Source organism: Polypterus senegalus, chromosome 6, assembly GCF_016835505.1.
Source record: "Polypterus senegalus isolate Bchr_013 chromosome 6, ASM1683550v1, whole genome shotgun sequence".
Classification (NCBI taxonomy): Eukaryota; Metazoa; Chordata; class Cladistia; order Polypteriformes; family Polypteridae; genus Polypterus; species Polypterus senegalus.
The window spans coordinates 170,107,713-170,122,104 of record NC_053159.1 but is presented as its reverse complement, the minus strand read 5'-3'; the positions used below and the strand labels follow the sequence as shown (position 1 = coordinate 170,122,104).

The 14,392-nt window shown below is 38.2% G+C and overlaps 1 protein-coding gene across 7 annotated transcripts in view; it reads right to left on the bottom strand.

The window, feature by feature from the left end:
* Positions 1 to 1,495: 1,495 nt before the first annotated feature.
* scn1laa (sodium channel, voltage-gated, type I-like, alpha) overlaps positions 1,496 to 14,392 on the bottom strand; it is a 286,959-nt gene continuing 274,062 nt past the window's right edge. For all 7 annotated transcript variants that reach the window (XM_039757524.1, XM_039757526.1, XM_039757520.1 and 4 more), the window contains exons 26-27: positions 8,509 to 8,779; positions 1,496 to 5,115 (exon numbers count right to left, since the gene is read on the bottom strand). In XM_039757524.1, the coding sequence (XP_039613458.1) occupies positions 3,923 to 5,115; positions 8,509 to 8,779 (1,464 nt within the window). In that variant the 3' untranslated portion in view covers positions 1,496 to 3,922. The remainder of the gene's footprint in view (positions 5,116 to 8,508; positions 8,780 to 14,392) is intronic.

The following is a 14,392-nucleotide window of genomic DNA, read 5'->3' as shown; positions in this document are numbered from 1 at the left end:
TTCTCTAAGAGGCTTTGTTTTCTGCTCTGGTATCAAATTAATTAACTGCCTTGCTTCCTTCATAAACAGTTGAAGGACTTGATTTCAAAACCCACAAACTCCATTTTTACTATTAAAAAAAGGGTATTAAAACATTTAAATATGGGTGGATAGAATTATTGGGCATGGCATTTTGTATTGCTTATCCCATTTCTATAATTCAAATTAGGAATACTGCATATAATAAAGAAGTTAGATTTCCTCCAAATTGATTTCAGTAGTTTTGGTGCATACTGTTTAATTTCAGTACTTTTTGAAAAAAAAAAAAAAAAAATTGACCTTATTTATAAAGTAAAACAAGTGATTATCATAATGAAGACTTCCTTTTGAAAGTAACAAACTGGCACACTCCATCATAAAAAGGACACTCTATTTCTTAGCATTTCTTCACCAGATATTCAGTTACTTTTTCAGAGAGAAGCACACGTTTAGCATGCAGATTAATGCAATTGCCAGCCTCTTGTGTATGAAGATTAGGAAGAAGAAAAAAATCAATAATGCCAAAAATAAAGTTTCCCAATGAGGTCAGGTTACAGGTGATACGGTTCAACAATGGTGGCAAACAATTTTAGTTTTAATCAACACCACCAGGTTTATTCTAGGCTGGCAGGGTATCAAATGTTTATACTCCAACTAAGTCACAAACACCCTCTCCTTTATTATATACTACAGCATAGTTTCCCTCCATGTTTGTCAACTGAAGGTTAGGCGAGTTGGTAGGGGCCACAGAGCGAGTTTTGCTGAGCCTAATTTGAGTCATGTTTTGGCACAAAGACACTCGGATTACTCCCAAACCTTCCCTCATTCTCTGACCTCGGCCACGTCAGTTTTACTACTTGTGCGCCCGACACAATTAAACTAATGATCGATCGCTCTGCACATATAAAGCACCTTGGAGTAGTGTTCACTATCAAAAGGCATAAAACATAAGTAGTTTTGGGTCTTTTGAGGAGTTTGCTCTGGTTTTTGTGTATTATTCTCATTAATCATTATGCACTGGTTTTGCACAGGCAGAGTGGACTAATGGATAAGACTTCCAACTACCGGAGTGACCTACATCAAGCAACTCACTGGGCTTCAGTTTCAAATGATATTTAAAAAAACAAAATAACAACAAAAAACCAAACAAATGTACTACAGCCCTGCATTTGAAAACCACTTTATAAAGATGCTATATGAAATAATGGTTGGTTGTTTGTCTTGCCAGGTCCAGTTTATGAAGTGTAACTGTTCTTACATAGGCCAGAACACGTCCATACTTATTGGTTTTAGCCATTTTTATTAAATATATCTCATGATTCATTATTAAACAAACATAGAGTACTGACTGCAGAGACTATTACAGAAAGGAGACTACATTAACCATATATTTTGTGTAAATGTGCAGATCTTTGATGTTGTGAAAGTTTGTGAGATATGACAAAGAAAATATAAACAAACTGCTAACAGACATACCTGAGGTACAATAAAAAACATAGTCTTTATTCTTTTGGCTTTTTATAATGTATGTTACCATTATAGATAGGGTAATAGCATTAGCCTGCATGCAGTTCACTAATACACTAGAAACCGAAAAGCAGAGGAAAACATTGTGCCAATGGGATGCTTTTACTTGTGCGAGAAACACAAATTACTTTTTTTGAGGTGTAGCAGAATATCTTCTTTGTTCTTGTGTAAACAAACAAACAAAAAAAAAAAATTGTGAAACCATATTCCAGTTATGGTACGTTATAGTGCAGAATGAATAAATGTACAAAATTATATTTTATATATATATATATATATATTTATATTTCAAAAATCCATGTAAACAAAAACGGGGATGAATCCAGGACTCTGTGAGGAAGTGGGCTTTTCTTAAGATGTCTCCTTATGCAGACAGCGCTTTAGATTCAGACGTAAGCTCACTTCTCAATCTAGAATATCACTATGCAGAATCAAGTAAACGGTGCTCTGAATTTACACGTTGAAATAAATCTCTCTCAAAGAACAATGTGCAAAATAAAGTTTAAAAAAAATCTAAAGTTGTCCATATACCATTTTATTTTGAGAAGTTCTTGAATGAAAAAAAGTGCCGTGAGACTAAATAAACTTCACCGGCTACGGTGTGAACCTGAAGCCTGTTGTTTTGTGTTCCGTTTTCTGTCTTAACATACGTTTATGTACACAAAAAAAAGCTAAAGTATAAATAAAATGAATATTTTACAATATTTATATTCACATCTAGTAACATTTAACTACATCATTTTAGCAGTTTACAGTGTGTTCTGTACAGGCTTGCTATACAGAAGAAAGTAGTAACTTGAAACAGAAAAGTAAAATTTAGAAAAGAAAGACTTTTTATGTGTTTTTTTTTTCAGTAAAAAGAACCAAAAAAAAAAAAGAAAAGCAGCAATCTATTGCTCAATGAAATGAAAAAAATGAGGTCTTGTTAAATGATTTGTTTCACTCTACCACTGACATGGCTTCCCAAATCTGAAGACGTCTGGACAGTGGAAGGAACACCAGATTGGCAACATAAGCATGCATCAGTGACAGCCTCCACAAAATGTATGATACAGAATACAGCATATTACCTGTCAAAAGCTTGCAAGTCAGCTAAAGTGGTACATATTTGACGCAGTAAACATAGTGCAAAGTACTGTACCTCGTTTGCTCAAACATGCACCACATAGGAAAATAACTATTTACACAACGGGGGTTGGAGGAAGTGGGGGGCTCACGGAGGGGGTTGGGGTCATTGCCATATATAAAAATGTCAACCTAGCTTAGAGCTGAAAAATACTGTGGGATGAGATTGGGCAGCCTTCCTTTGCTCTTTCAGTGGGCACGAGTGGTCAGACTGGGAAACGGATAGAAACGAATTAAAGTATAGGTGCCTCTAGGATCTGGAAGATAAAAGGAAAGAAAACCTGATAGCTGAGATAATGTTTCATTGTATACTGTGACACAATTTCTCTCAGCTTTGGTTTTTTCTTATTCAAAATAAATATTTAAATCAATAAAAAGCACAAATAGGCACATTTAAATGTCTGGATTTACCAAAACATGATTAATAAGCACCTCAAAAGTTGAGAGCCACCCATAAACACTGAAGTGGATAAAAATATACTTTTTTTTTTTTTTTTTTAAATCTATGACTGAATGGTCAATCATGCATGATTCATGAATGCAACATGCGCCCATGCAAAACTAAAGGTGTATACACATTTTCAGTCGAACACCTTTTTTTCCCCCCTGCTGTCATTGCCTCCTTCTTTTTCTTTTTAATGGATGTTGGTGTTTCTCCTCATTTTCCTATTAAAGTAGTAATACCCTCCCCATTAACATGAAACTCAATTACAAAAATAGTCACATATAGTAAACAATAAGCCTAAGAATTGAAAACAATTAAACCAACCAACTACATATATTTTGTAAAAAATAAATAAATAAAAAATAAAAAATATGGCAGTTGGAATGCAAGACACTGGGTGTAATTGTAGTTTTTAATAGTTATCATACTAAAGTGTTTCAGGTTTAAACAACACTCAAAACAAAATGTCTTCTGGTCCCATTGTCTGGCCCCTACAGTCCGAGTTGCCATTTCGACTCTTCCCTTGAGCAGTGTCAGCTGGTAGTTAAAACAGTAACCTCTCGTCAGGATTTTCGACTCCCCTCTGCAACTGTGAGTCAGCATTGCCTGACGAGGGTCACTGCCTTGATTTAGGCACTGACCTTATATTTGTAGATTAGTTAAGCACTGTCAGTTTGGCATAGATCTCCAACAATAAAGGAGTCCAGTTGACACAAAGAGGTCACCTTCACAGGCTGTAAACAATTTTGTCATATAAATGAAATTTTATGAGTTTGCATTTTTTGTTTTTTTTTTTATTTTGTAGTTTTACTTTTTATACTCCCTGACATCTTTTCCCTTGTTTTCCTTTTCTCCCTTGTCTTTCTCATATTTGTCTTTGTCTGGTTTTGTCACGCTGTCGTAAGAGGGTGGAGATGTTGTCGATGGGGTCATGTCCGTTTTTTCTGTCATGGAGTTTTCGTTAAATTTGTCAATCACCATTTCCTCCTTGTCCAGTAAATTCCCTCCTCCTTTGCTTTTTTCTTTGTATATAAAAGAGGCCTTTTTAACAGTCTGTATAACCAGGTAGCGCCTGAACGCTCTCTGGATAATAATGGCAGACTCGTGCTCTTGTTTCCGGCGCAGAGTTGTTGTAATTGGCTCATAAGATACCTTGGAAGGATTGGATGCCATGAAACGCTCTTCCATTTGACCACGAAGGGCATCCATTTCTCCACCCTCTCCCAGCACACGTTTTGTGAAAGCAAACAATATATCAAGGCAGTGAATGCGGTCCCCGCTCACCATAGGTAGGTCCATAGCAATCAATGCAATTTTGTTGGGCTTTGGTACTCGAAGTGGGGGCTCCAACGCATCAGCGAAATTGGACAGCTTAGCATATTCCATAAACTGAGTTGCATCAGGATCAAATTTCTCCCACACTTCGTAGAACATTTCAAAATCGTCTTCACCAAGGGGCTCTGCACTCTCCTCCGTAGCAACGCTAAAATTCTCCAAGATGATAGCAATGTACATGTTTACTACAATCAAAAACGATATGATGATATAGCTGACAAAGAAGAAGATCCCCACAGATGGGTTTCCACAGTCTCCTTTCACAGAGCTCCCTGGATGGTCTTTTTCACTATCACAGTCTGGCTTTCTACTGTTAAGAATGGGTGCCAGCAAGCCATCCCACCCAGCAGAAGTGGTAATCTGAAACAAGCAAATCATACTGTTGCCAAATGTTTCAAAGTTGAACATATCATCAATACCTGATTCCTTTTTGACGTAGGCAAATTTTGACATGCCAAAAATGGCATAGATGAACATAACTAAAAACAGAAGAAGACCAATGTTGAACAAGGCAGGAAGTGACATCATCAAGGCAAACAGAAGTGTGCGGATTCCTTTTGCTCCTTTAATAAGACGTAGGATGCGGCCGATCCTGGCGAGTCGGATGACTCTGAATAAGGTTGGAGACACAAAGTACTTTTCAATGATATTTGCAAGAAACATGCCTGAAAAGAAACAAAAGTAAACTTCAGTTTCAAAGGTGACTGGGATCTCTCCTAAATACAAGTTATAGATTTTGTCTTATTGTTTATATTAAAAAATACAATTCAGATTGAGATGCAAACATTTTCAATTCAGACAAGCAAAATATCAAATCAGTAGATTAAGGTGCAAAATCTAAATAATTCTGATCCCTTTGGCCAATTATGAATGTTTAGGTACAGTATATGTGTACGTGTGCCTTGTGATGGGCTGTTTTCTGTCTTGTGCCCACTTGTTACTGGAACAGGATCCAACATCTGTAACTCTTATACTGGAAAAAGCAGGCTCAAAAATGGAAAAACTACTTTCAAAGAAGAACAAATTGCAAACTGTGAATGCCTTTAAGTTATCAGGTAAAGGTGAAGCCCTGAAACCAATGAAAACCAAAATCCCACTTTAAACTGAGGGCTCACTCTTAGCCATTCCATCTTCTCCATTTTCCTTGTTGCACTCACATCACACCTCTGTTTTAAAGTCATCTGCTAGCGATTTTTGCCTTTTAGTGCAGTATGACTGAATGGCAGTAAGCTGTGAGCAAAGAAAATGCACTGCAGGATAGGAAATAAAAGGAAAAATACTGTGGAAGGTGAAAGGAGTTAAGAGCGAATGTATGCCGACGGTTAAAAGTGGCCTTCTTGCCTTATCTCTTTCTGGCTACTTAGAAACTTAAAAGTTTTTAAGAACTTTCATATCATAATTTTGTTGCTTTCCAACTCTCCAATAACGGCAACACGGCACCATAACACCTGTCGAGGATGCCAGGGGCCACGACCCGGCCGGGATGCCTTGAAGCACTGGAAGTGGGCGTGTGCCCATCTGGGATCACGTGGGGGCCTCCTTCCTGGTTGCTTTGGGGGCATGGAAGCCCCACCCTGTAGGGGCCCGTGGTCACCGCCAGGAGGCGCCCCAATGCCTTGGGGACTTGTGACCTCAGCACTTCGGCCACACCAGGAAATGCTGGGGGGAAGAATTAGATGGACACCCGGAGAGCTGCCGGGAGAACAGCCGGCACTTCCACCACGGTGGGGCGTGTCCAAGAGGGGAATGCCGGGAATCACTTGGAGCTCATCCAGGAGTATATAAAAGGGGCCGTCTCCCTTCATTCAAGGCTGGAGTCGGGTGGAAGAAGGACAAGGCACGAGAGGTGTGTGGAGGCGGCCCGAAGAAAGGCATTGTGAGGCCAGGACTGTGTGTTGGGGTTTGGACTGGGTCTGAGTGACCATTTATTGTATATTTTTTGTAAATAATAAACATGTGGTGGTAAACAACAACATGTCCGCCTGTGTCCGGGTCGGCTCCACACACCCTAAACATTCAATTGTGTTAAACAGCTAATGAGCAATCTAAAAACAATAAAATCTCTTAACAGTGTTGGGGAACGTTACTTTTATTACATTAGTCATCACTGATAAAAATGTAACTAAACATGTTATAAAACTACTTATAAAATCTAATGCATTACAAAACAGTACTTTACTTTTTCTTTCCCCATGAAAAACTATCTGACCAGCATTTGTCGTTAAATCCTAATACCATATACAAACCTTCATGAAACTGACCAGAAACACAGCCAAACCCGATCATTTTCTTCTGTTTTACAAATACATTTAGTCCTTCATGTACTGTGAAGTAAGTAACATCTATCCCCTTCCTTTTCCAAACCCCTGGTAAGAACATTGGCCACTCGGGCGCCAGATCACACTGTTTCAACATATTATAGCAAACCGAGTAAATCAGAACACGAAGAGGCACAGCTGTTGGGGCTTTTCAGAGTTTATTGCTCTTTTCAGACGTATGCAAATGGAGCACTGTCATTAGCCCCACTATTTTGGGTTACAGAGCACCTCCAAAACCACAGCCACTTATCAAATTCTGTTAGCTTTCCTGTGTCAGCTACTCTGTGTTTCTGTCAACTTCACCTGTCAGTGCTGTCTGTCACCTTTAGTCTTCTCACTCCTGATCCTGAACGTCTGCCACCTCTTACGCCTTACCCCTGTCACTCACGCCCTACTAGGTGTGACCGCCTCTTACAAACCTTCCAGCCCCCACATTCCCAGCAGGTGGCTGCCTGCTCATCACAACATCAAAAGCAAATGTCTACATGAAAACTAAACGGACAATATATTAACAGATTTCTGCTACTGGACCACACACAGCACATTCTTTACTGCTTGGCTATGTGAATGAGCCCTGTAAAAGGATCGGCATACCGTCCACAATGTTTGCTTCTTGCTTTACACCCAGGGCTTCTGTGATAATCACTGGCTCCCTGTGACCCTAAACATGGACGGAATTACCTTTACCCCTCAGCACGTGGACGCTTAAACGTATACCTTTAAATTTTGTTTAATTCTATTCACTTAATTGTATGATATGCACACTGTTCCTTAACTATAGCCTATAATTTTCAGATTAAAACAAATATATCACACACGCTATGTATTGATCCATTCAGCATCAAACCAGCACAATCCCGGTTTACAGTTAAACCTCTGAATCAAGGCAAAAGACAGCTTATGCCTGGGTTCCAGTCCAACACAGTGCACATTCACACACACACACACATATAATTAATAAGCTAATGCTAATTAACCCAAAGCACAGCACTATTGGTTGTTGGGAAAAATTTTGAATGCCTGGAAAAACACGCATTGATACACAAAGAACAAACTTCACTCGCAAAATATATTTACTGCATTTCAAAAACAAAAAAAGTCAATAGGGACTGCTCAAGTAGACATGAAGCACATAATGTATTAGAACACTCTCATCCTTGTGCTATGGATTAAAATTATAAAGGCAATGAAAATACCGCTAAGTATAAAAAGGAAACAGACCACAATTGAGGATATTGTGCAGACAATTGCAGAAAACCTTTGCATTAATACAATCAGGAGAATGGAGTAACAAAGTCTAGGAACTAAGAACCAGACCATCTTTCTCAAGAAAATATCAGAAATGGTTTGAAGGTGACTGAATGTGCTATGATGTAAACATGCATAAAAAAGAGCCATGTGACTAAACATCTAAGATAACTGTGCTAAGAGATACTAATAAAAATATATTAGGAGTCTTATTTATTTTATTTTCCCTTGGGGACAAATAAGTATCTATCTATTATACAGTGCCTTGTCTGTCTGTCTGTCTGTCTGTCTAAACAAACACTGGGCATTACATATCTGGTACAGAAACATCAAGTAAGTATTGCAATGGAAGCTATAAAAATAATGTGTAATGTTAAGCAAAAAAGGACAAGGAAGAAACAGATACAGTCAAACTGACATATTCATTATTTGGTTTAATTCATACTAATAAATATCCTGACACAGCAGAAAATAATAAAAATGATTTCTTACCAACAATTGAAAGAATGACTACCACAAAGTCAAAAATATTCCATCCAATTGTGAAGTAATAATGTCGTAGAGAGATCAACTTCAGCACACATTCGCCAGTGAAAAGTACTATAAACACAAGATTAATCCAATAGAGGATATTTTCTGTTTCTTTAGTCTGGTCGTCTGTTTCAACCATCATCGTAACCATGTTAAGGCAAATCAGAATCATGATTGTGATATCAAAGGCCTGTTTTGTTACACAATCGAAGACAAATCCTTGGAACTTGTTCTGGAAAAAACAAAAATATAGGACAGGAATATAAACACAATAAAGTCAACATACCTTTGTGAGGGGCTCTCCTTTCTTCTAGTATCCTCTTACTAGACAAGGGACACCCTTTTACACCATACATTTACTTAATATATCTTTAATAAAATCAACAGCATTCTGAGTTCACACTGTGCCCACTGCAGGCATTCATCCTAAATGTACAGCCTCTTTGAGGACACCAAGCTTTAAAAGTGAACAATTCAAATCAGTCTAGTAGTTGTTTTTTGTCCCAAATCAGTTCATCTTTATTTTATATACTTTGTCTGCAGAGTGAACTCTGTCATGAAGAAATGTTTAAAAGAATACGCCACTTACGTATATATATATATATATATATATATATATATATATATATATATATAATGTATAAATTTAAGTTATTTACCCTATGACAGCCAAGAAAAAATGTTTAGACTCATGTTTTCATGCATATCAAAGATAACAGGCATCTGTGGTGACCAATGTTGGACAAACACAAACAATATCAAATCTCACCTTATTTGTGTCTCTTAGTCCACATGTCGAGCCATCCAGTTATATGGGCACAATGTCCCAAACACATGTATTTTTACAAAAATATTGTTCAGAAAACACGCTCATGAACTAAAACGGAATGGACACAAATTTAACATTGCACTTCACATGATATCAACAGGGAAAAATCCACGGCGAGAAGTATGGATCTAAAGACTAAAAGTTAGAGAAAGGCGAGTGAAAACAGAAAGAGAATATGCCTTGGACTAGTTCATATCTGAGATACAGTGCTTCAACAAACAGGAAATCAATTCATGCGTGCAGTTTCACTGACTGCCGCCAAATAATGTTAAGGTACTCAAGTTGTGGATATGAATATACTGTAAATGTAATGACAGTGTGAAGGGTCCACAATTCAGATTTTCATTTGAGTGTGTTCTATTTTTGGTCATTGTAGCTTTTTTCAGAAGTACTTTATTTAACGGTATTTTAGTAAAAATATGGGACTTGGAACTTTGTGAGCATACAATTGGTGATCTGACATATAGCATATGCAACAAATGTAATGAGAGATTTTTCATGGGTGACTTTGACATCGTTTGCCATTCAGTCATCTCCATTTTCCTTGAAAAAAATGAGATTAAAGAATTTCTCAGCCATCATTGCAAACCACATGGGGTAAGTAATAAATATAACAACAGAAATTTGTCAGACAAGCTTGCTTGGTTAACTAATAAATACAGTATGCTTTCCTAATATGTGATCTAGACATTCTAGGAAGATTTCTGCAGTAATGTCATCACTTGATCGTCTGTTTAAAACTCACACAAGCTTCTGTGTAAAGAAGTGCTTTCTTGATTGAAACCACTTGCCTTTAATTTCCATCAGTCTTCAAGAGTTATTTTTTAATCAATTAAAAAAAATATGCTGGGTATATTGCCATTACTTACTGTATATCTTCAGCCTTCCTTTTATGTGTAAGATGTTTGTATTCTGACGTTTTCATGTTAGTAACAGAAAGTGTAGAAGGTAAAGAAAGAAACTTCACAACAGTATGATAAAGTAACAATAAATGCTTGCTTTTTTGTCTATTTAAAAAAAAATCTCAATTTGATTAAAAAACGTTATTTTATTATACAGCCTACTTTACATGATACACTGTGAGGGAGACATGAAAATCTTTGCTATTTTGAAGGGCAATCCAACTGATGATAACAGACATATTGCAATCTGGGAGAGAATAATTTGGAGGTAACAAAGTTAAGCACTTTGGTTTACAGTGCACACCGAAATATATAAGCAATCGTTTTAAAATGTCTTGAAGGAAGGTACTGAAAGGGTTAAAAGGTTGATGTAATAAACAAAATGTACCAAGGGATGATTAATAGATCAGTAAATGTTCCATAAACAAGATTGTACAGTTGTCACATACACAAAGATTTCAAGGGTAATAGCTGAACATATGAGATATGAGAAGAACAAGAGTGTAGTAGAATAAACGTTTATTTGGAGAAGTTATTTGGGTGTAAGCTAACAAATGTATGCATTAATCATCAATCAGCACGGTTATGTAAATTCAATTGTTTATAAAATGGACCCCTGCCCTTATTTTATGACCATTCTGTAACAGACTGCTCCCTCTTCAGTGTTTGCTAGAGAGGTAAGAAAAGATTAAATGGACAAGCTTCCTCCTGCCTAGTTCCTGAGTCAAGTAGAGGATAAGTTTCTGTCATTAATTAATATGTTGATTTCTTCCACGGTTTTTAATTTTCCTAAGCAAAGCATTTAAAGCAAATCGTAGTAATGAGCCTATCATGTAATAGATGTCATCAAAATGTTTTGCAAAGCCAGAATGAAGTTTTGTGTTACCTCCGTGAAGCTCTACCAGTGTTTTCTTGAACCTGCTATCTTTTGTATTTATCAGTTTAAAGAGCCACAGTCATTCTTACTGGATTTGCAACAATAACATAATATGCAAATGCTTGGGAGGTGAACAGGAAAAGGGATCTTCATACAGAGAGTATAAACTGCTCCTTGGAGCTTTCAGGCAGCAACCTAGCCACTAAACTGATTTGAAATTTTATATACTACTTAAATAGTATTTAAAAAATACAATGTGTCTGATTTTATAAGTAAGATTACATTGTCATCTCAGAAAATGAATATATATTCTGCTTCTGCATCTCCAACACTTTATATCGTGTGCTTGATAAGTTTATAGTATTTCATTGTTAAAAATTAACATAAATTGATAGTGTTTATATGGACTAATCCTTCACATGTCATTTAAAATTCTGTAATAGAGCCATCTTGGTGGGGGTGACTAAAGTGCACCCTTTTCAGACCTCCATGTTGATAAAATTAGATTCATTAAAAAAAATGTTGTTAAAATATTTCATATAACTTGCTGTAATGTAGCATTCTGTATAAAATGTAACTAAACACACTGCAAGTTACTGTACTCATGCGAAAAAGACGCCACAGTCAAGGCCGTCTTAAGTTTTGGGCACATTTGGCACTGGCTGGGGGCACCAGGAACATGTTTCTGTTTTGCTATCAAAACTGGGGCTCCAGCACACTACTTTGCCCGGGGGTCTATGATGTTGATAGGACAGCCCTTGCCACAGCATTTATTTCTCTCAGAATACCTTTTCCGTGGTGTTTATTTGGATGCAAACTTTATTTCCCAACTTTTGTTTTATAATATCTCTGTAAAAATGACTGTGTGTGACCTTAATGCTTTGACTGATTCATAATCCATTACATAACAGATTATAAAATAAATATTGAGAAAATATTAACTAGTAAGATATACACTTTACAATGTTGCGCATGTGCACCGAGAATTTCAGCGTAGAGATACTGAGCCCGCCTGGCACCTCTATTTGTTGCGTGTGAATCTTCAGTTTTTACTAGACACCATGCAACAACATGACCACAAATGCAGGGGTCTTCTTGGTTTTATTGTAAGCTTTTGAAAATATTTTTATCCGGATAAAAAAAAAAAGAAAAAAAGCTTTGGGTTCCCATACATCTTATAATTACGCTGTTAAAATGTGGAGCATGTTATACTTTGGAGAGCTGCACCAAGACATGATGTCATTTACTTAAAGATTCGCCATGGTGCGTATTTGAGGGCTGCGTTTATTTCTTTCAGATTAACACTGCTCGATGTTGATTTGAATGCAGTGTTTATTTGTGATGTTATTAGTGTGAAAACAGTATTTATGCAAAAATAGTTTTTGAAAGTTGAACAGGGAATGGAAATTTTCTAAATTAAATTTAAGTTAAAAAAATGATCTACAGTATAGGCAGCCATTCCTCTGGGGAGACTATGTGGACTTGCAATAAAATCTGTTGAAGTGGAAGTTGTTGCAGCCCTCATCTATGGTCATTTCATTTCAGACATTGGTCAGAAAGCTCAACATTTTTTGTTCATTATCTATATATATATAATTCACTAAGGCAAGACAACCATGGAAAGCACGCCGGAAGGGGTGTGGATTCACTAAGCCGCCAAAAAGTGAGACACCTATGGCGCACGCAGGAAGGAGCCACGCCCACCAACTCCAAGACCATTGGATACGACGACAACTCACAGTGCCACGGCCACCAACTCGGACACGACAACGCAGAAAAACCGGCGTCATTTATATTCGTCTGTCGTAGAGGTCACATGCAGCACCGACCCACGTTGACTGTTCATAGAGGCATGTTTCTCGCGGAGGTGAATCGCCATATGCAGTGTGTAAAACTGTTTGCGAGGGGTATCCCATGGGTTCCTTAAATTAGATAGATAGATTATTCCTTTACAACTGAGGTTAAAACACAATGAAGTGAGCAGTCTTTAAAAAACGAGTTTTCAGTTATGACGCATGACCGCATGCACCATAGCAAATTGTTTTACACGCTACATACAGCAATTCGCATCCGCGACAAACATGCGTCTTCTTAGATGCTCCTGCACTTTGTACCACCGTGGTCAGGTGTCTTGATGGATTATATATAGAAAGGCAGCCAAAACCGCACAGAGCAATGAAAGTCTACGTGAGTCACAGGTGCATCTGGACTGTACAAAGACGACAACGTCTCGAGTGACAAGTTGGAGGTGGGCACATGAGCAGGCAGTGTATACTGAACGAGAAATCAGCAGACTAGCATGACAGAGGGGGCGGAGTGGACGTCCTTCTCCTCTCCTCACGTTCCACCATCCGCGCCTGAGCGCTGCACGGACGATTGTGTGTTGGTTCGTTCCGTGCATTGTTAAAACCCAATGAAGGAGGCAGTCTTTAAAAACCAATAAGCCCTGTGCCTCTGATTCATTACCGTCTCACCTGCTTCACCAATGCAGGCCCTGCAACAGTCGAGATGCTCTCTCGGCAGCTGACCTTCTCTGTGCCTGACCGGTTCACACAGAGGCACCACATGACCAGGCAGTGTGTATGCTTCGAGAACAAGGATGGACGTGACAGGACTATCTAAGAAGAGGACTGTTTGTCACGGATGTAAATCGCTGTATGCAGCGTGTAAAACAATTTGTCGCGAATGTGAATCACTGAATGCAGCGTGTACAACTCTGTATTGTATGTTGCCCTCTCCAGAGTTGCATCTTTCCATTCACCTATAGTCGTATACACAATGAAGTGAGCAGTCTTTAAAAACGAGTTTTCGGTTAAAAGGCACGACCGCGTGCACCATAGCAAACTGTTTTACACGCTACATACAGCAATTCGCTTCCGCAACAAACATGCGTCTTCTTAGATGCTCCTGCACTTTGTACACACCACCCTCCCACCTCGCTGCTACCGTGGTCGGGTGTCTTGGTGGATTATATATAGAAAGGCAGCCAAAACCGCACAGAGCAATGAAAAATCTACGTGAGTCACAGGTGCATCTGGACTGTACAAAGACGACAACGTCTCGAGTGACAAGTTGGAGGTGGGCACATGAGCAGGCAGTGCATACTGAACGAGAAATCAGCAGACTAGCATGACGGAGGGAGTGAGTGGACATCCTTCTCCTCTCCTCCCGTTCCACCCTCCACGCCTGAGCACCTCACGGACGATTGTGTGTTGGTTCATTCCGTGCATTGTTACA